Source organism: Nesoenas mayeri (genome assembly GCF_963082525.1).
Source record: "Nesoenas mayeri genome assembly, chromosome: 5".
Classification (NCBI taxonomy): Eukaryota; Metazoa; Chordata; class Aves; order Columbiformes; family Columbidae; genus Nesoenas; species Nesoenas mayeri.
In genome coordinates, this window is record NC_137548.1 from 26,785,012 (window position 1) to 26,808,174 (window position 23,163).

A 23,163-nucleotide genomic window follows, 5' to 3' on the forward strand; every position below is an offset into this window, starting at 1 on the left:
ACATAACTGGGTCATCTTTAGACTCTCCTGTATCTGTTGCATATAAGTTACCCATCTTTCCTCGCCTCTGATCCATTCTTTATAGCTGTTTCTAATGAGACCATAAACCCAGTAACTTGGAATCAAACATTTATTCATGAGGCTGTACTGCATCTGAAATTAAGCAAAAATGCATTCAACTAACCTAAGAGGTTTTTTTTTCCTTTTTTCTAATTGCCTGTCATACATAAATAAGTGACTTCTGTTTTACATGGAAGTCACATTATTAATTCAATTTCTTAATTTCATGCCTATAAGACTAATAAATAATGTATAAACTAAGTAAGTAAGCCGAGGAGTAGTATGCAAGGTTAATATGCTTGCTCACACATACGCCTCACTGCAGCGTTGGAGAAACACTACGAACTGGCACAGTACAATGAACTTCATATAGTTTGCATGTCCGTGTGTTATATTAAAAAGCCAAGGAAATTACAAATACTTGCAAATAACTCAGGAAATGGAAAATACTAATTAAAATTTTATCATAAGAGGGAAAAATAATTCAAGAGTCAAGACGCTCTTTAAAAAGCAATGACAAAAAATTTTAAAAAGTAAATATTTTAGCTAAATTCTAAACCACTGAATAAAGGTCTGTAAGTACCATAATACTTAGACTTAGCTATTCTAGCATACAGATTCAAGAGACTATTTCAGAGTAGAAGCTTCTGCACAGAAAAGAATTCAGAGTAACTAACCTCAACATCTTAAAAAACTTAAAGAAAATAAAATAACACCAAAGACACCTTGGAATGAATTTGCCATTAAAGCATGGCATATATTAGTACACTACTCACAAGAGAACCAGGACTGAAAAACCCTGACTATCTGAAATAACTTCTGCCCTGGTTGAGTAGTAAGTAGTGCTGCCAGAAGGGTCTCAAAGAAGCCAGTCAGAGCAGCTGAATATTAAAATATTATACTGATGTTTTACTTACAGCCTTAGTATCTGTTTTCCAAGTCAATGCATCTCCTACATGCTCATTTACACACAATTTTGTAAGATAGCTTTCATCATTCTAATCTCTACTGCTAGCTACTGTGTGATTCGTTAGCACATTGAGCAGTAATATTATGAAATGGGCTACTGCAGTCACAATACTTAGTAAATGCAGATAACCTACTACACCACTGATTTTCTGTCTTCAGTTAGATAGGGACAGATTCCTCAGTAGCCAGCCACATCTTCATCACATGGGTTCAAAAAACCCATTTATTCCTGCAGATTTGTCGATCCTACGCATGTTCTATCTAACATGGCAATATAATCACAGAAGGGTTGAGGTTGGAAAGCATATCTGGAGGTTAACCTTCCTAATCGTCCTGCTCAAGCAGGCCACCTAAAGCCAACTTCCCAGGACTAGATGGTTTTTTGATATCTTTTAAATATCTCTAATGAGGGAGACTACAAAAAGACTATGTATTCTGAATAAAAGAAACATAAATTTCAGAAAGCCATTAACTTTATTTTTTTACTAGCTATTTTACTTTTTTGTTTTATTTCCCCTCTGTTGCTAAGAAGGAAACACAGGTCTTCCCTCTTCAGTTTCTTTAGTTTCTCCCTCCTCAAATGCTGCATCTTTTTTCCTTTCTTTTGCACAGCAGAATATACACATACTCTAATTCTCAATTCTCATCTTGGGCCATGTGAGGTTCATTCCACTGCACTGTCTCATTTTTGTCTACATTTTTGCTTCATCTTGTTCCCATAAATATTCTCTTTATATGCAATTCTTCTCAATAACTCTTATTATGCAGGTGTTTGCTGATAACTCTTGATGAACGTTGACTAGTCGCTTTTTCTAACATTAAATAAAGTTAGTAAATAGGACTTTCATATTTAATGGGATGAGAAATTAGGTCAAAAAGTTTAAGAAGCTTACACCTGACAAGATGATGTCAAAACTGGGATTACTATACCCCAAATCTTTGCTTTACTGACTTGACCAAATGATACAGAGCCATTGCTTCCCATGGCCATGTGTTTTGCTGGCTCCTTAGAAGCATAGTTAGTTCCATTACAACCAGATGGCCCATGGCCAAGAGACAGCTTGTCAAACATATGACACAACACACCATGACAGATAGCTGATAATTGCTTTTGTTTAAAGCCTTTTCCCCACCCCTAGTTAATAATCTGCAGTGTTGGTACTCAAAAAATATATACAGTAGAATGGTGGTAGTTTTGGCTGATACACCTGAGTTTTCAGCCACATAAAGTAGTGAAGGTATATGACAAGAAGAAATTTTAGAAAGAAACATCCACAGCTTTCCAACTAGATCTAGAAATTAGGAATCTGATTCTCAAATACATGCAAGGCATTCATCTGCTGACAGAGGCATGTTTTCAGAAAGTGTAACCTTGTTTAATTGAACATAACCAATATTAATTGACAAGAAAACAAAATTTGGTAAACAATCTGCCATTCTAATGAGCTGGTTTTCAATTACCTTCAATGGATTTTCTTAAAATCCATACGCAAACAAGACTATTTCCTAAACGTTATGTTGATATTTACTGCACAAAAGGACAGGAATACTTCTGGTACATTTTTAAATATCATCAAAGTATTCAAGAAAATAATATCATGGATCACTGTATATATGACACAGCTTTTTATTCTTTTTGGATACTGTAATAATGGGATTGTAGGTGTTTCTCATGGTACACACTGTTTGTCCTGACAAATACCACACTCTCAATAAAGTCATCAGTTGCTTAAGTGGCAGTTCTTCAAGTTTTTGTGGTGTAATGTATTCTCCCAGAAATTCTATTATATGTAATAAAAGCTACTTTAAGGTAGAAATTTAACACACTAAACCAGCTAACTAGGTAGATGAAAGCACAAAGCTCTGCAGATATGTCAGGGACAAGAAGTACTTTTAGAATAAATTACCTGAATCAGTAGTATTTGCTCCTTCTCCATGGAAGCAACATGCCTTTTTAGGAAACTTTGATACTAAAGATCACTACTATCTGAAAGCAATATCTGTGTTTTAAATGTCTGAGAAAAAGTGTGAAAATGGAGTAACTAATTAAAAATCTTCTAATGTTATTATGAATTCAGTTTGTTTTTTTTTTTTCTCACTGATACAGAGATCTAGGTAACAGCAAGTATATAAAATGCACGTTTCAGACATATTTTCAAATTTCTCAAATGCATTGAAAAGTGGAATAAATATATTTTAAAAAATCAAGAAATTAATCAGCTTTGCACAAGCTTAAAATGAATCACACATAGAAGACAAAGACACTCTACCAATAAATGTTTAAGAAAGTAAACAAAAGCTCTGTAAAACTAAAACAAAACCACACATTTAGAAATTATGTATTGTTCAGCTTCAGTAATACTGAGAAACGTCTGTATGATTTTGGTACATGAACAAGACTTTTCAAATATTAAGTGGTGATTGAATGTGAAGATTTCACCTCTGTAACAAAATATAGTTTTAGCTTCACTGAAGTGAAGCTTCACAGGTATTGATATGACCAGCGACCCAAATAGATGCACACTAGAGGACTCACCATGCAGCTTGGAATTAACAGCCACCTAAAAGCTTTCAGATATATTATTGAAACGCAGAAATGCTTAAACCTAAAATCAGCTGCTTTTGATATGTGCAATTACCAACATTGCTCTCATTCAACTCAAAGCTTCATGGTAATTTCATCCCTCATGTGTGGAGGGTAGGACGCCCTAGGCAAAAAAAAAAATTTAGAAAAACAGAAAGATAGAAGAATGTTATGACAACTTTCTGAAAGCAAAGTGATGGACCTGCCTGCCAAAACAAACAAAATGGGTAAATGTATGACTACTGCTGAGAAGTGTCTGGATACCACAGAAGACAACACACATGACATAAAGAGAACATGTAATGAGACACACAGCTGCTGGCTAGCCCTACAATAGAAAGCAGGCTGATATGATTATTTGGCACAAGGGATTAACAAAGATTTTGCTCTTTCTGCTGGGAGGCACTGAATGCTTTCATTTTCACTGTGAGATTTTCAAAACTAGTTTTGCATACTGAGATTGAGGTAAAGTCCTAACATTTTGATTGTGAATGGGACCTCAAGAAATGATGCTTAAAAAGTGCATGCAGATTGAAAAAGACTTTGTCTCAAAGCTACAGAAGATGAAGCAGGTAAACTCACAGAGAGGGCTGGTGTTCACTCCTGTAATGAACACAACCCAGCAGAGCTCTTTCAGGCAAAAAATAGTGAAATCTATTGTTTCCTAACATTGCTGGGATCTGTAATACAATCTCTGTCTGAGGCATGAAACTACTCATGATGATCACAACGTGACTTGGAAGGAAATCTTACCTGTTGGTGACAAGTCATGAGACAACTACGAGCAAAGTGTTCATAGTAATTCTTCTGATACAGACCTTTACTCTTGTTTTTTATGTTCTATCTAAACTTTGGTAATACTCTGCAGATAGCAGAGAAAGGTGTTCCAGCCAATTAAGAAATAAACAACTCAGCATAACTGAAAGATGAACAGTTACTGCTGCAGAACTTTGGTTAATACACTTAAATTTACATATGTATAGCTGCTCGTTCATTAACTAGAGGTAATGTTAAAACTCTCCCTTCTCTCAAAAGACAGTATAAATTCTACATTATCAACCATAGAAAGTATACATTCAGAAGCATTACTGCATTGGCAGTACATAACTTCCTGCATCAGTACATTGAACCAATGAAATATCCTGTAGTTAACCACTTGTATTCTGTATTTCTGATAACAAATCCAGAATTGCAAAAAGTTGGCATACTTTTATGATTTATTACTCTTCTTCATCCACTTATTTTCAACACAAAAGTAAACTATAAATCAGAATACGGTATTTTGTGCTGACTTTGTGCATACCCACTGCAGACTGAACAATAAATACTTTAAAAACACTGCTGAAAAGAATGACAACAAAACGCTAACATCAGCACTAACAAGTTCTCTGACAACAGCACCTTGCAGTCACATGCAGACCACACACAACAGGAAAGTCTGTCCTTCATTTGCAATAGAGGGTAATGGAAGCTAATTTTTTCTTGTTCTCAAGCAACTCGGCTTGAAAAATAATTAACAGTGAATAAACAGAACATGGAAAAGAGGGTAAATCCTAGATACTCACCATCTGAAGCACGAAACAGTAAAGCCATACAACAAACAAATGTAGGCATACTTGGTGAATGAGACATAGATAAGTTAATGCTACTGTGAAATCTTCCTTTCATAAAGAAAATATTGATAGATTTTCTTGTTCTATTTTTTTTTTTTCCAGGGCCACTACTTACTTTAGACCAGAATATATAAAATAACTTCCTCAAGCATGAGGACTTCTAGAAATTGATTAATGCCTTTATAACCAAAAAAAAGTCACAATGTCCAAACCAAAGCAAGAGGAAAAACTGCTGTTGTGGTAACTGTTACCTGTTCATGTAAAACAACTAAAAATCTAGAGAGAAACTGAAGTTACAAAAATGTTTATTAAGTCCTGCATTTCAGCCACAATCACCTACCATTCCATTGAAAATGAGTAATCAGCTTATCATCATTACAGTGATATTTCCTTACATCCTCTGTTAGCGCTGGATCTTAACTTACTCACTCACCACCTCTCTTTACAGCTTAATGCACATGTTGAATCATAAGGCTGACTGTGGAGGGTATCGCACTGTTAGAAGATAGGTCAGTATTTCACTTTAAGGATTCTGGGGGAAAAATGAACTCAACAAAATGAAGCTCCATTTATTCTTCTTAGCTCCATGTCCCACACTATTCTTAGTCAACTACTGATGTCCTAGTAGTGGCATGATCAGCCATACAGTTTGGCTGCTATTCTTTGAAGACATCTCCACTGTCCAACTAAATCAAAACTTTTAATTTGTGTGTCATTTTATTTGTGATCTGTGCTACTAGTTCGAGACCTATTTTTCCTTGAAGTTCAATTATGTTTGTGGACAGGTCCAAAATCTTCACCAGAAAAGCCTACATATAAAGTAGTCTAATTATTTTCAAAGTAAAAAAGTGGAATACAAACATACTGGAATATCATCTCCAAGAACACTGATAGCGTTTACTTCTCTTCAGCTATTTTAAAATATTTTTAGAAATCTTGTTCTCCTTCTTGAAGTCATCTCTCTCATTTTTGTCCTTAATTTCATTCAATACATTAGCAGAGCTTTAATGTAATTAATTTTTAAAATATTTTCTTGGATTAAATGGATTTTTTCCCTTTCTATACTTACAAATAATGAAGCTTTGAGCTTCTATCTAAAGTTCCGAATGACTCAAATATTTCCACCGAAGAAACAAAATTTGCATGCTACTGTTCACTGTGGGTGCTGTTTGCAATTTATCTAAGTTGCCTCTATTTCTTATGCTTTGTTTTGCATCATGGAGCGCTATCTGAGAGCATGAACTGGATTCCTTTTTTTGATAAAGCAAACTCAAAGATACACTCCAGGAATGCAACTAGTGCACTCTGATACAAATGTGTATTCAGCTCACAGGACTTGACTACAGCTAGTTCAAAGTAAACAAAGAAGAGAAACAAAAAAACCCAACATACACACACCCTGAAACATGTTAATGTGGATGTGAGACGCTGAGAACTATTTCATACTCCAGATCCATTCCTATTTGGTCACAGTACTTGCTAATACAGACATAATACAAAGTTGCAACTGTGAACATTCTAGAAATGGCAATTGGGTAAAGGCAAGGAGGAAGATGAACACGTAGGTCAGATACATTAACCTTTTGAGGCTCCACATTAAATATAAATACGAAAAAAAATCTTGCTTGTCACCTATCAAAATAATTTTTATGCAAACTCATCTGGGTATCCAAAATAATATTTTTGCAGAAAAATTTCTTAGAAAGTTGCCTAAAAAAGCCAGCTTTTAATATGAAACACACATATGGATTTTTTTTTTTTTTTTTAAGAAAATCAGAGATATTTTATCCAACAGATAAGCAAACTGAAATCTCATTCAACACTCAGTACCTAACTTGTAACCGTGACATGTTAAATACTGTGGAAAACTCACTTTAGGTACCTCTACAACAGTTCTCATACCTACAGAACTCACTGCTTGCACAATGATTCAGTCTCCTCTTCAGAGGGAATACTATTTGAATTCTTCTTGTATCACATTGGAAGTTCCCTCTATGAGTTGTTGCTACTGAAGCAGGCAACCAAAAAGCATACAAAACATTTTTCCTCTCTTTCATCCTTGGGTTTTGACATTAAATATTTAAATTAATTCTAGAAATTGGTTTGGAAGTCTAAGCTGTGTGAACCTAGAGCTTAGCACCATGACAGATGAGTCAAATAGCAATTAATCAAACAAGCTTGCATTTAAATTTACTGTCCTTTTCTAAGGGGTGAGGAGTTCCTAGATACTGAAAAGAAGATGAATGTTCAACTGAAAATTGATTAAAGTTTACAATTAAAGACACAAAGCTTGATCATGCCCTCAAATACTATGCAGACATGTATTTTCTGGATTCTGCACAACACACTGTTTGCAGAGGAACAACAGGTGATTTAACAACGCAAACAATGATGTGTCTCAGGGCATCATTCAGCCAAAATCGTATCGTGGTAAAAAGAAGACATGTATTATCAATTAAAATTTTGCTTCCAAAGTACAAAAAGGCAAATCATAATCCCTTTCTTCAAGGAAACATTGCATTAACATTTATATATTTACTCATACTTCACATTCATGGACTAAATACAAAAATCCAGTATGAGAGCTCCTTAGGGTAATTTCCTTCAGATCCTCTTCTGTCTCCCAATAATGACCCACCAGCCGACCTGCACTCCCAGCTGTGAGAGGCATTAACTCAAACACTACAAGACTTGATGCAACCGAAGCCTCACTGAAGTCAAACTAAGGAATAATCTGCCAAATACTCACTTTCACTAGTGAAATTCTGACTCCAGTGAAATCAAAGGGAGTTTCATGCCCTACTAACAGATACCTGCCTACAGAGAACCTTGTTACATCACTGCAAGAGACCAATTGACACTACAGACAGAGATGTGTAATGTCCCCAAATCTTCTATCATCTTGTCTGAACATCTCGCCTCTCCTCAGCTTTCTTAATGCCTTGAGAACCAAGAGTTACATACAGTGATCAAACTAAACAGAGCACCATGATGAAAGATGGGGAATATTCTACACAAATCAGAAAACCCAGTGCAAGACATCAAAAGGATTCTCTTTAGCCAGTTTCCTCTCTATTTTAGTTTCCAGAGGACTAAAATTCCTACTTCAGAAGAAAAAAATACTTCATACATCTTCTGAATGTAGCCAAATATTTAGCAGAGTATTCCCCTGGAAAATATTCATGCTACAGCTAGCATAAATATATCTGATGTAAAGAGTCAGAGCATACCTGATCATCTCAGAAAGAATTATAATTTTCCAATCTGGGTTTGTTTATAGAAGAAGCAGCCAAGTAGGGAAGAACCTGCTTTTTCGTGAGATGCAAAGGATTCTTGATGCTCTTCAGTATAATTCCCAACAGTTTTACTCCATGCCTGACAACTACAGCAGTCCCTGGCTCTGTTTGGTGCTTTGAAAATACTGCAGTCAGTCAGATTCACTTCGTTTATTATGAGAAGCAGTGAAGAAAACAAAGATTTAACCGTGTTCAGTATAACATGGGCTTCCTAAAACATGGATTTTGTCAAACTTTCAAAGGATTATCTTTATTTAGGTGCACAGGAAATGAAATGTGACATTATGAAGCACCATTCCAGTGCAACACAATCAAATGGAAAACTCATATTGCTCATCACAACAATTGCTCATATAACTTGACTTTTTGTGATCTTTCTTCAGGATCTCTTTTTACTCAGTTTTACCTCCAGAGACGTCTGTGAAGTTTACCTGAGGACATTGATGTGAACACCAATAAAACTAACAAACATTTCTTCAACTCTTGTTTCTTCTCTTCCTGCAGTCACAGTTCAACTTTCATTGTTAAAACGATTTTTTAAAAGCTATTCTATATTTTATTCAATATCCTTATTGCTTTCTCTCAGGACTTGGAATAAATTTGCAGGGCAAAAGAGGCATCTGGCAGACAGCTCATCTCTCTCTGTTTAACCATCCTGCTGGCAAGTAATTTCCCCTCACCCATTCATCTCCTACCTCTCAGAGAAAAGCAGTGCAAATAGGGCAACAGGAACTTGCTGTTGCCTGCCCAAAGAAACCAGCCGTAAGAGTGAACCAGCATGGTCCTTGGATCCTCAAATTACAATAAACATCCCTTCTACCTTCACTTCCCTCCTCAAATAAGCCCATGACCAAAATCATCAGTATCCCACAGCAGCTGCCTGATTCACAAACAACTGTGATCACAGTGTCCTACCTTTTCTCTTTGTGTTCCCAAATATCAGCAGGAAAAGAGAAAAGGTAGCAGGGGAAGCACCCTGGCAGAGCAGCTGTGGAGGACACTGTCAAATGTGCTCCTGCCAACCAATAACTTGATTGCTATCCTTAACCAGAAAGTATCAAAGGCTACCAAAACAAAGGGTTTAAAACTGATCTGCTAATTCAAATTACTAAAAATAACATCCCAAACTGTGGTTTGGGTTGCAAAGGGGTCACGTTTATTCTAAGATAGAGTCATGAGGCATTGTAACCCACTATCTGAGTATTCCCCATTTAAGGGCCCAAGATCTGTAGGTTATTTTTTTCATTTACATATGCTTTTCTTGTTTTGACTCTTAACACAGCTCTGGAGTTTATAACTTCAATAAGACCTGTTCACTCATGTGTGCTGAGAAAGTCTTAATGCTCTGTGAATCACAGATAACACAGAGCTTTACACCTTATTTGGTGTAAAAGAAGGACAATTGCTTGAGTAGAATGTAAGAAAAAGAGGTAGCAAGAGGTCACCTTGTTTTAAGTACAGACATTTATCAGTTATTAGTCACTAGACGAAACTGACAATGTGGGGCAGTCAAGCATAGTGCTTCTCATCTTTGTTTTCAATGATGATAAAGCGCTGCTGCTGCCAAAGAGTGCCGCAAAATGGAGAAAGGTACTTAAGCTTGCTTCAGATGAGCAACTGGGTGTATGCCAATTTTTTACATGAACAGTCATAAGCATGTTCCTGCACAGCAGGATGTGATCAAACTATTCAAAGCTGTAAAACCAGGTTTGCTTGTCAGTTTTGTTATTGCTTCAAGATTCCTATATTACAGACGATACTTTGCCACTGGTTTTCCTTAACAACAAATTCTACACCTTTAATATTTAAAACTCTGTATAAAACTGACTGTTCTCAGTTTAAAAAAGATATTTACAAAATGGAAGCTAGGACTGAAAATATAACAAATACACTATCTTCTGAACTATAAACCATCTCTTATTTATCTTTTAAAGAGTCGCTCCTTCAAGTTGTACCAAATAAAAGGTCCCCTTCTCTAAACCAGAAGAAAAGTAATTGTAATGACTTACTCAAGTCCTCAGCTTCAGCTGCCAACCCTGTAATCACGTTAACATTCCTGTCCATGAGGTGTGATGCAGTTAATAGGTTGCTAGTTTGAGACATTGCACTGTATTGCCTCCTGCTGGAAACCACTTCTTTAAATATTTTATGAAGATCACACAATGTGACTATGCCATATGTAATCTTTACTAAATGTCTGTCACTAATTGGATTACTTAGTCAAGAAAGATTTTTGAAGAAAGGCAGACCTGTACCAGACCCAACTGCACAAATAATTTTTTTCCTTGAATGGGTTAAGGCAAAACCACACATTATAGACAAGAAACTGATGTTTTATTTCTCATGACAGTCAGCATCTTTCTCCATTTTCCTTTCAGAGGATTAGTCATAAAACAGACTCGAGCTCCCCAGTATAAAACAATATCTGTTCACTAACAAACATATCTTAGCAAATACAACCAAACAGTTGAGTTTGTTTTATTAAGGGGGTTGGTACAGGAGAAGATGGATGTCAATGTTTAGCCACGCTTTAGTTGTTTGTTTTTTATTCACTTGAAAATACATATGAAAAGTAGTATCAAATATTTGAGTTTATATCATTTTATTTGTTTTCACACATACAAAAAGTAGTTTGCATATTTGCTCAGCAATCTAGTGAATGATCTAAGATTACATACACATGCACAGCTCAATACAGTGATACAAGTGCTTCTATCTGCTTCCAAGTAAGATGTAGCATTCATGTTTGAAATCTCAAAAAAATATGCAGAGGTTCTTGGGTAATATGATTCAAGAAAAACCATTTTCATGACCTTTCCGAGACGTGTACAGTGTTCCTCATATTTTGAAGAATAAAAAAAAAAATAAATATTAAAGTAAAATTCAAATAGAAGAAGCACAAATAGCTAACCATTGTCAAGTATGCTGCAATAGATCCAGTTAAATGTAACTCAATGGTGTAACTACCAGAAAAAAGTATTGCAAATCTGCATTTTAAAGACTAGTTGAAAGTAATCTGTATTTACTTGTTCATAGGAAATACAAAGTATATAGAATGTCCATTCTGTAGGAACAGAATGGACAATGGACAATCAAAGCAATGAGTTTGAGCTGTGAAGGCTTTTGTGTTATTGTTTCTTACCGAGAAAAATCAGAAATCCTACAAGTAAACCCCCAAAAGCTAGATCCTACTTGTATTCACTGTGCTCAACTGCCAAATATCAGGCCATTATGAAGGAAACCATAAAAAAGAATAACAGCTGCAGCTTCACTAAACACAGGCAATCCAAACCCTTATTATCATATAGGCAGTTCTCTGCCATATGGAACTGGTTATGGTGGTCACTCAAAGGACATTGCTTCCTCCAGCACCGTGCAACAGCAAGTAGGAACAGAGCAACATGGTGTTCACATGAAGCATTTACCTTCCATTGCCCAGTGACCTCTGTACTTTAAAAATGCCTTTTCCAGAGGACAGCCACAGCACACTAATGGCTCACCCTATTCCTGCTACATATCAGCTTGTTCTCATCAATTGCCCCCTCATATTTGATGTCACCTCCACCAAAAACAAAAACATTTTAACTTGCAGATGTTATGAACGCCTGAGGCAACCTCAGATCTAACTTCCAATAATTTGCATTTGATATGCTAAGGATATACATCCCCTGAATTATATCTAGTCCCTTTGTGGTCTAACATAGGAATCCCTCTCCTATTGTTCTTGCTGTTAGCACTGTAATAACTACTGCTATTGCAATGTTAACAAAAGACTACTAATAATTCAAGTACAGTACCAATTCCCAAGGAATCATCAAGTGAGAAATGCGGGTAGAAATGGTAGCTTTGATTCCAAAGATGAGTTTTCTAGATTCAAGAGTTACAGCCATAAAAGCACCACATACGTGAAAACACAGCACAAGATTAATAGAGTTCTATTAATAATAACTAATTTAAAACAATGGTATTACAAGTTGCAAATGGTATCACAGTAGTACAGCCTTATACTGAATACTTACATTTTCATGTGGTGAGGATTTTTTTTCCATTTATTTTTTCAGCTGCACTATCTACTTAACATTACCTGTGCTTCTTGTTGACAGGTCTAGAGGTGTCTTTGCTAGTTGTGGCAGTTGAGCCATTACCATATAAAATAATTACCTTCATTAAGATTACTTGGAAAAGGTTACTCCTTAAACAGGCAGCTTAAAAATCAATTCAGTTAAAATGTATGTTAAAATGCCCTACAACAACATTCTTCTGACATTCACAAAAGTTTTATGGTCCAAGCATGCCTGAAAGTCCACATCAACAAAGCAGCAAAAACTGACAAAAAACAAATAAAAATATCAAGAGATCCTTCTCAGTTGCTGAAAGCTTTTATCTTATAAGCTGCTCACTTTTCAAATGCATTGTGCAATAAGAAGAACCTAAACTTGTGGCAGGACTGTTGGATGTTTTCCAGTAGCTATGCTGCCCGTCTTTATTTTAAAAGCAAAAGAAAGTAGACTGAAAAAGTTCCACCATTAACATCCTTTGCAACACATACTGAATAGACACACAAAAACCATTAAGCACCAGGCAGATGGGGCTTCCAAGGTTAAAGCAGAGAATGCAAAAACAATTATTGAAAAGAAGTGAAAAATACAGGGTGTGTAGATGGGACTCCTTTACCAGGAGACTTCTCAATACAACATAAATTCAATTATCAACACTATCAATACCACTCAAGATCACAAACATGACTTTAAATCTAATAAAAATTAATTAGATGTAGGATAACTTTGGTAACCCACATTAAAAATCTAAATTTTCAATATTGGAAGAGTCAGATGAAATTTCTTGCCTGGGAAGAATACATAAGGAGTTTCACCTAGTCTAAAATTTTGTGTTTTCCCAGGAGTCATATGCCCTACTTGGGCTGCGTCTCCCTACAGCCTGTTCCTATTGGGCTAAATTGAGGTTAAAAGCCAGGAAAGAAAACTGGGGGAATGGGGGGGGAGAAGGTGGGAAAAAAAGAAAAACTCTTCCATGAGATGGGAAAAGCAAAAAGAGTCACTTAATTGTGAAGAGAATGAAGACAATATTGCTCTGTAAAAAGAAGGAAATTGTAGCTAATGAGTGATCTGAGCAGGAAAAAGACCTCCAGTTCTTTCAAGTCATGTAGCAGAAGCACAAGACTTTGAAAGTCAAGGACTACATCCTGATTTTCATCTCCTGATGTAAAGCAACAAATGTAAGAATTACTTGCATTGTTGCATGTGGTACTATTATCTTCCTTTAAGGGATATTTCTGCCACTTATAACCCTTTATAAATCCTTGAGTCCCAGTTAACTGTCAACCGATGCATTACATGAATACGGCACACTGCAAAACTAAGCCTTTAATAGCTTTTTATATTGGTCAAGACACTGAAAACTATGTTGTTTTTAAAAAGGAGACAGCTAGTGATCAGGTGAAAAAAATAGGAAAATAACTTTTTTCATGAAATGCACTGATGCCATTTCAATGGGCAACACTACCACGAAGAAACAGTTGATCATTAATCAGCCATTTACTGCAAGGGGTCTTTTTGAGATTTTTAACAGAGAAAAGTAAAAGAAATAATTTTCTCTCCCAAAAGTAAAGAAGGAAAAAAAGAAAAAAGAAAAAAAGACAGTTGTCATTGAGTGATTATATACTTGTAGAGACTTACTTGAAACAAAGCAGCATCGCGTTGTTCTATTACTGCATTCATTTCCTCAGCTATTATTTTCTTTTTACGTTCTTTGGTCCTGTGTATTCGATTCAGAATTATAGCTCCATTCTTCAGTATATCTATTCCTGTGTCTGCATTGTTTATTCTGTTCAGTAATTCCTGTAATGTCTACCAACAGCATTATATGTTAGTCAGACATGAAGTTTTAATATATTTTATTTAATATAGGGTTTTAATTAATAGGCACATGTGAATTGTAAATTGACTGAGTGAAGTTATTGAATTTTCATATTGCAGCAAAGATGTACATTATTAGTGTGTCAATTCTTCTTTTTCCCACATCTTAGTTCTTGAAACCCACTCAATTGAACTTAAGCCTCTAAGATATAAGACTGACATCAAGAAATCTCCTCAGAGAATGGCTTACCATGTCATTTTCTTCAGGGTTAATATTTTCTAGCCTAGAAAAAAGGGACACAGAAAGCCTGATCAGTAGCATTTCCTTAGTGCAGCAAAATGAGTTCGCTTTTTAAATCTTTAGAACCTCAAGTAATTTCATTCTACTAGTCTTTAGAGTCAACCATGACACTGAACATATTAAAGTGCCACCTGCTCGACTCCATCTTTCAATAATGCTCCATATCTTCAGCACTGACTTCAGACTGTTAAGTTATTAATGTTTACTGCTATATATGACTACAAGGATCAATTGTTCATATGTGCTTAGATGAAGAAAGTTCCCCAGTGATAGAAATGACTGATGCTCTTATTTTATTTATTTCTGGGCTTACAACTTTTACCTGACGTTGTATTTTTGTTATTTTTACTACACCCCAAACGAAACAGGACAGGAATTTTCCAGATAATTTTTTTGGTTTTCATTTTAAAGTCATTCTTTTCCACCTCTCTCTTCCAAAATGAGGAAAAAAAAATACTAGTTGAAGTTTCCTTAAAAATATTTTGTTTTTGTATCTTGCATAAAATAGCAAGCTAAGCCAATTCTCTGCAAGGCCATTATTTAATTCTGTAACAACACTCCTCCCTTTCTATTTCAACAGAACATATATTGACCTGTCAAATACAAAGATGATACAACGAATTTAGTCATACAGCATTGAACAGGGGCTGTGCAAGAGCAGTGAGTGATAGCACAAAAATCTACTAAATGGTATAGTATGCATTTTATTTTACCTAAGGTTAGTGATATGGACAGCGTATTATTTAAAACACTTATGTGTATTTTAAAATGGAAGAGACCTCATTTCTGGATAAACAAGCATATTAAAGTTACCTTACCACTCCATTACTCAGTGGTGTCTTTGGCTAAAGGTAGGTCTGTCACTAGATATTTTAAAAGACATAGTACCATTAAACATCTACTAAAAAGCAACACACACTTTTTCAACAGTGCTGTGACAGGTGCTGCTCTGAAGTCAAGATTTTAGCTAGCAAACATCACAGAGCACTTGACAGCACACTAGCACCTTCTACATTAAAGCACTAGTTTTACCAGGTAACAGTACATAAGGTATAGTAAATTAACCAGTACAGAAATTCTTTAAATAAAAAAGAAATTATTCAGAATGTACTACCAGTGTACAACAGCTGGTATATCTGGAATTCACAAGTAGTAAATACTCCAACATATATAGGCAGCACCAGAACTAAACAAAACAAAGTAACAGCTAACTTTTGCTAGGTTTGACTTGTATTCATAAAGTAACACAAACCATAAAATAACAAATATACTATAAGTCCAAATTCTCAGAACTGGCTCCTTGAGTCCTTGTAGAGTTCCTGTTTTAGATTTTTACATTGCTCTAAGTGTCACTTCATGTGGGACTTAAAAATGGATCTCCAGCTAGTTTGTATTCACAATGAAAGGAACGGTATTTGTCAAAGTAAATTAGCAGGACTGACCCCGGCTTCTCCAGAGGACTTCTACCCTGCTAAAAGTGTGGGTCAACAAAATCATCCAGCCGACCAACAGGCTGGGTAAGCAAGAAACCTTAGGGAGAAATGGGGCTGGGAAAAAGAACAGGAACTTCCACTAGAAGTGTAGCCCTTCAGTATACTCCTGCCACAAGGGATCTGCCTGTAGGTGTACATACACCTCCTTAGGTGACAGTATTTTTTAAAAAGCAGCATCCAAAGCTGTGCATTTTCCATGCTGCCTTTCCCTGTGCTGTGCACAGGCAATAAGTGACCGTAGATCTCTCATGATTTTAAACAGCAGTAACCAAGGATTCCTTGTCCCCATATTTCTATACACATTCTGTTAACGTAATACCTAGGGCCAGTAGGACTGAAAGTATTTTGGTTGTTAAAGTTAAATAATGGCAACAGAATTTCTCCAGCTGCCAATTTAAAGAAAGCATTAAGGCATTTGAAAAAGGTTGGCAGGATGTTCAGTATTGCCCTCTTGTAAAGATCTGTGATTGGAATAAGTCCAAAGCAGATGGAAGGAATGACCTGTGCTCTAAAACTCAATGACTGTGGCACAAGTAGCCAATATTCTTAAAAAAAAACAAACCAAACCAAAACAAAAAACCTTTACATGCTTCACACCTGAGACAGAGAAATTGACCTTTTGAACAACCAGGATCAGGAAGAAAATATTAAGTGTGGCAGTTGGAAAGTTCCAAGTTTCCAGAAGAAACTAAAAAATTAAATAAAATAAATCAAGTCCCTCATGGCTCATCTCATCATCTCTGCTCCTTTCAAAGGATTAGTGGAGTGGTAAGGTGAACTCCAAAAAAATTTTAATTCACCCACAGTAATAAACTACTTATAATAAAGAAGCTGAGAAAAGTCATTTCCTCATGGGGTTGACTCTGCTTCTGAGAAAGCAGCACCTCAATTTGACTCTTCTCAGTCACAGTCCTGGCTTGTTCTTCCCATTGCAAAATGACAGGCATCCAGATATAGAAATGCATGTTTGCACCTCAGCTGAGATGTTATCACAGTCAGTAAAGATGCCCCATGTTCTGAAGAGCCTGAGTGCTGGAGCCAGGCTGGTGTTCCAGGTGTTTGCAAGGCGTGCAGTTGCATGAATAAACATCCTGTAAGCTCAGAATAAGTGGACCAGAAGAAAAGCAGCTGAGCCTGATGGAGGCAACCTGCCTTCTTGGTTCTGTAATGCCCAAAGATTTCAAAAATAATAAAGAACTTTCTTGAAAAAGAAAAACACCTCCCCCTTCCCCAGCCAATAATCACAACATTAAATGTTTCCCTGTACCATACCATTACACTTTCTGGAAAAAATATCACATTGTCCAGAAGGTGCTGCCACATAGATGACTGCTATGGATCAGGGAAGAGCTATGGTTAGCTTGACCCTGGTCAGGTTGCACTAATGGATGCAAATCATTGTAGGCTGATGTAATACTGAATATAAATTGGTGGAGTGGAGCAAGATATCTTTGAAGTTTCTTATGTTGTCTGATATGGCTTAAGAAATTCCTATCAAACTTGCAGTTTGGTTGAATGAGTAGCAAGGTGTTAGGTAACAGTTTGTCCTGGTTTTGTTAAAAACAAGTTTCTCTTTCAGTGAATTTTGCCTGTCAGCTAAAGCCTTCATATTAACTGCATTTTCCTGGAGAACCAGACACATGTTTTGGTAAACCTAGCAATGGAATGCAAACTTATTGATAAGCACGGATGGACATCTCGCGAGAGGGGCGACGAGAAACAAGTGACCAAGAAACTGACCAACTATGTATAACATCCCATTCATGTGAATACTTCATATAAAAGTGGGAGATCATGAGGATCTCGTCTCTTTTCCTTTTCCCTATGGCCGACATTAGGAGAGGACCTTGCTAGTCGTCCCTGCGAACTGAGGCCTAGTGACAGGCTGAATCCAGCTCCGCTTGGCTGCAGAGTCTAATCCAGGACTATGGGTGCCGGCTCTGCAGTTGCTGAGACTTTCAAGATTGGTTTTGTATATTTTGTATTATTTTCTCTATTCTTATTAGTAGCACTAGTAAAACATTGTTAATTTTTCCAACTCTCTTCTCTCTGTCCTTCTTTCCCTCCCGATTGCCTGTCCTGAGTGGAAGGGGGGAGAAGGAGGGGAAAAAGGGGGAAGTGGGGGGGGCAGAGGGGGTTAACAATACATCTGCCAGGGTTTTATTGTCACCCCGCAATCTTAACCCCCGACACAGTTGCACTTCATAATCTTAAAGGTCTTTTCAAACATAAACAATTCTATGATTCTATTCTATGACTCCAAGGTAAGGAAAGAGGTAGATATTAAGACATTTGATGTAGTGAACATGATGACTACTTTAACATAAAGAATCCCTTTACAGAGGATTACATATGGCAGTTAATGCCCAGTAATTCATTACCAGTAAGTACTTGCTGCATGGATGACAAACAAATTTTAATGAACAGTGGAAACAAACAATGCTTTTGGGCACTTTACATTTGTGGCTTTGTCAATTATGATTTTTCTTTTACTGCTCTGATGACTGACATTAAAACTAACAATGAAAATAAAAGCATGTAACATTTTTCAGAAGCCTTCAGCAACATCTTTGTAACCTATGGGAGGCATAAGCCTGCTTGGGATCTGCCTAAGGATTTTGTTCATGTCCAGGATGCCCTCAGTGACAGGTCCCACAGCACAGCACCCACTGATGATGTGCAAGACCTGAGTGTGACTCTTCCAAACAAGCTGCCATTGCCACAGTCAGTCTCTGTAATGCAGAATGGGAGACCCTGGAAAATACTGGACCTACGATCTTACAGTACATATGGAGCCTTGGCAAGGACAATTCTTCTGAATTAAATTGGTTTTGGTCTCAGTCCTGTGTCCTGATGTTGGCTGTCATGACACCAAATATCACACAGAAGCCTGACCTGCACCTTTGCAGCACATACAGGAAGAGATACCAGCTACAGACAATGGATCACCGGTTTAGGCAAAGATGAACACATATCAGGTATTGAACCAAGCGTAGCTGGCTAGCCCATGGCAATTTTTACACATGTTGGGTTGGTTTTCTCCATAGGGAAATCTCCTATAGAAATTCTAAGACTGTGAATGGCATCAAGGTATCATGCCTCTTTATAAAGCATCAGAAAGAGCACTCAAGTGGATGACAGCAACAATAACTGCTACTCTCTAAAAGATAGAAATAAGTTATAATAGCTTGGCCCCAAGCTATCAACCAAGGGAGTTACTGACCCTCTATTTGGAGCAAGTACCATTTTTGTCATTATCAGTGTATCCAGTGCCTTCTGCAATTACATTCTTTTGGGGAAGGTAATGCACACATTCTCCCAGAAATGGAATTTCTTCTCTTTTTTCATCCTTCTGCTTAGAATAGAGTTGGTCTTCCAGTACATGAGTGAAGCACACAAAAGGGGGTGAAGGGGAAACAAGCGATGGTGTTCTGAGGGATTCATGTTTAGCAAGACCCGCTACATGTGTCTATGGATTCCACTGCTTAAAAACCAATATGTCTCTCACACATTTAATAACCTGTTATTTATTCCAGAAACCCAAAAGTCATTGACTAGGTCTGCAAACCAGAATAATTAATTTGCTGCAGGACTTGAGCACTTTAACTCCAAAGATCTTCAGTTTATGCTAACAGCTTATGCACAGTGTCATTTGATGTTTGCGGCCATATATAACTTTCCTGCTTTCTTAACTCTTGGAACGTACAGAATTAGAAGAGTGACAGAAGTAATTGGAAAGATTAGAGTAAAGCTCACAGCTACAATGTGCAGATTATTATAATTTATTTAGATAGCATTCTCTGGCCTTACCTACAAAAATATTCAAAAGAAAAAGACTGGTTTTCTGTCATAGAGAGGAAAGAGTGTTCTTAGTAGAATCAGTTATTTAAAACATAATTGCCTGCCATTTAGTTAACTAATGACTATTCAGTCTCCTACCATGAAAAACTTCTGTTTGCTTTGTATTTCTCTTGGCAAAACAGTAGGAGAAATTCCTTAGCTACTCTAGACTTTGGGAGACTACTCTTTGGGGGACTATCACACACAATAACCAAGATGATCACAACTTGGAGAGAGAAGGATAGGTAAACTGTACCTTCAAAGCTGCTTATATCCTGAAGTGAGAAAAGAAACTGTTCTTGATCTTCCTCTCCCACCTTAACAGTTTAGTTTAATATGAGACTCTCTATTTCTGTTTTGTTAACATGGCATAAATTAAACTCTATGAAGTATTAATTATATCCTTATTGCCTTACAGACTGCTCCTATGCTAAAGATAAGAAAAAAACATATATTTTGACTACATCACCCACATCATTAGTAAAATTTTTGCTGAAGGAAATGTCTAGCGGGCTTAAAGGCTTGATTGATTTCCTATACATTGCAATTTCTGACTGACACTCTTGTACTCCGTGTCAAAAGATCCCTGTAAAATGTCACATTCATCTTATTCATCCCTGAATAAATCAATACCAAAGCTTTTGATTATATTTTTAATTGTTGTGATCAAAATGATTCACCTTGTTGTGAGTCTCCAGAAAAACATATGGTCTTATAAGATGGCTAACAAATTAATCAATAGCACAGTTAGACTAACATTAGGTTAGTATTTCATCATAGAGAAGTTTGTGCTAAGCTTTCCTACATAACCAGTGTTGAGCAGTTTACGATAGTTACAGAATGACCCAACAACCTTTTTGCACAGGGCAGGAAATGTATACTTACTCTTTGAGAGACTCTTCTAAACGCTGGACTCGTAGAAATGCTTCATCTCTCTCTTCATTGGCTAACCTAAGCCTTGCCATGACAGCCTCATCACGTTCCCGTTGAGCAGAATAAACTTCTTCCACCAGAGCTGCAAAAGTAACCAGTGTGTTTAACAAACCAGTTTGACAAGGAAAGACATTATTAGATGCACTTATATGGGCCTTTGCTAGTATTTCCTAAAATCAACATTTCTCTGCCGGCCTCGTTTTACTTCAGGTAAGGTCTACATTACTCGTCAGACACAACAGTAAATTGCTGTTGATTGCTAAAATTAATACTTTAAGGGAATGAAATAAAGCTACATGTTTTCAAATTCACTCCAGGTATAATCAAACAGGGCAAGGAAGTGAATTTGCTTTGCATTTTGAATACTCGCTTAATGGAAAAGTAATTCTTTAAGCTCAGAATCATATGAGATGCTTGTATATTTCTTCTAGAACACAGAGTTAAAAGTAATGATCCACTAAAACAACTACCATCACACTGCTTCCTATCAGGGCGGCACACTGATATTAAATATTAAAAATTCTAATATTTTCATAGTCTGCCTCTGCTATCACAAGAGTGGCACAGCTGGCATCTCTCCTTCTCTGCCAAGCCTTTACTTTATTGTGTAATATAGTGTTATATTATCTGTTACAGCATACACGGACCTTGGAGCATTAGGTGCCAATAAACTAAGATTTACTGTCTATCCTTGGGAGCAAACTAACACCTTCAAGCCATTCCTCATCCCGAGCTTACGTTTTCTTCCTGCCTCTCCCCTGTCAATATGTCTAACACCATCTCTGGCACACCGCCAAAATCCTTACCTCGCCCCTGCCTCCACTAAAATCTTTATTCATACTTTCATCATTTCCCTCTGCAATAGTACAAATCTCTCCTTACAGTCATCATAAAACCTTTCAGTTGAGATGTCTAGGGACTTTCAGGATGCCACAGTAAGACCGCTGTCTCTCCAAGACAGAGGACTATATCCTCTCTGATTGTCACAGGCACCTGCAAAACACTCAGCTGAACTCTGTAGGTCCCAGAGTTCTCCATGCTCCCCTTCTAGTCTGCCAACCTGGTGTTTAGCCAGTCTCCAAAAACCATACTACAGTCTCATTCAAATTTCGGCATTTATTTCTCAAGAACCATCTGTATTAAGCCATTGCTGCTGCGCTTCCTTACCCCCTTCAGAACTCTCTGCTCCTCTCTGAACCACTGCTTAAGTCATTAAGATCTCAAAGAAAGGCTTCCTCCCTGTTCACTTTAGCCTGGAGCTTTTATCCCTCCATTCTTAGATCAATTGACGTCAACTTTGTTGCCTTTATAGCTTAGTTTACGTTTACTTCACCTTTGTACATTATTGAACAAAAACTTCATAGTGTGATATAACATAAAACACTTTATGGGACAATAGAAACACAGTAGTACATTTTGGTAGCAGCTATATTGCTGGCATAAAATACATTTTTTCAGTACTGAAAAAACCTCAAAACTCCTCAACCAACCAAAATACAGTGTGTTACATTTCTGTACAGTTCAGAAGCAGTTCAGATAACCAGGGATTTACGAAACGTGATAAGATGAACAAAAAAAGAGTCTATAGAGATGAATTAGGAAGAGGTTCAAGGTAGGAAAGCTATTCTCTTGTCCCCAAGCTGGGGAGAAGAGTGTTACTGAGGAGCAGGGAAGCATTTTTTGCAGGTCTAGAAGAAGGCTGCAGGATAACAGCAGACTGGATAAACGAAGACAGGGAAAGAGTAAATGTTACTTCTGGAAGTGCAGTCCCTTCTCTCACAAAAATCTGCAGAGGAGCTACAAGCCTAGTTATCAGGCTGGATTTGATTTTCTTCTATTTGAGTATATACTTGTTCCATAAGTAGACTGTATTTTTGTCTTGAAGATCTATTTCCCCTGTTCACAACAAGAAAGCTTTGCTTGACATGGAATGGAAAAACTAAGGCATGAGTAAAGCAGCTGCAAAACTGCATGCACACAGATTGGTGGTCAGAAATAAGTTTGCAGCACTTGCAGAAAATGAGTCCAATATTTGCAAAGGCAGGTGGCTCAGCAAGAACAAGTTGTATGAGGTGGGCTGTGCGCTTCAGCTCACCAGACTTTCCCCTGGTTTGCTGAGATCTGTGATGGCACGGAAAGTAGTGCTTCAGCAGTGACTGCCTGGGTAAACTACAGTGCAACTGCTTTGTTCTGGTTGG

At 36.9% G+C, this 23,163-nt stretch overlaps 1 protein-coding gene across 1 annotated transcript in view; it reads right to left on the minus strand.

The window, feature by feature from the left end:
• The window catches only part of MIPOL1 (mirror-image polydactyly 1), a gene marked incomplete at its 3' end in the record, with an annotated part of 161,122 nt that overhangs the window by 104,710 nt on the left and 33,249 nt on the right, over positions 1-23,163 (minus strand). The window contains exons 8-10 of the mRNA XM_080344816.1: positions 20,918-21,047; positions 14,649-14,682; positions 14,219-14,389 (exon numbers count right to left, since the gene is read on the minus strand). Coding sequence (XP_080200942.1) covers positions 14,219-14,389; positions 14,649-14,682; positions 20,918-21,047 — 335 coding nt within the window. The remainder of the gene's footprint in view (positions 1-14,218; positions 14,390-14,648; positions 14,683-20,917; positions 21,048-23,163) is intronic.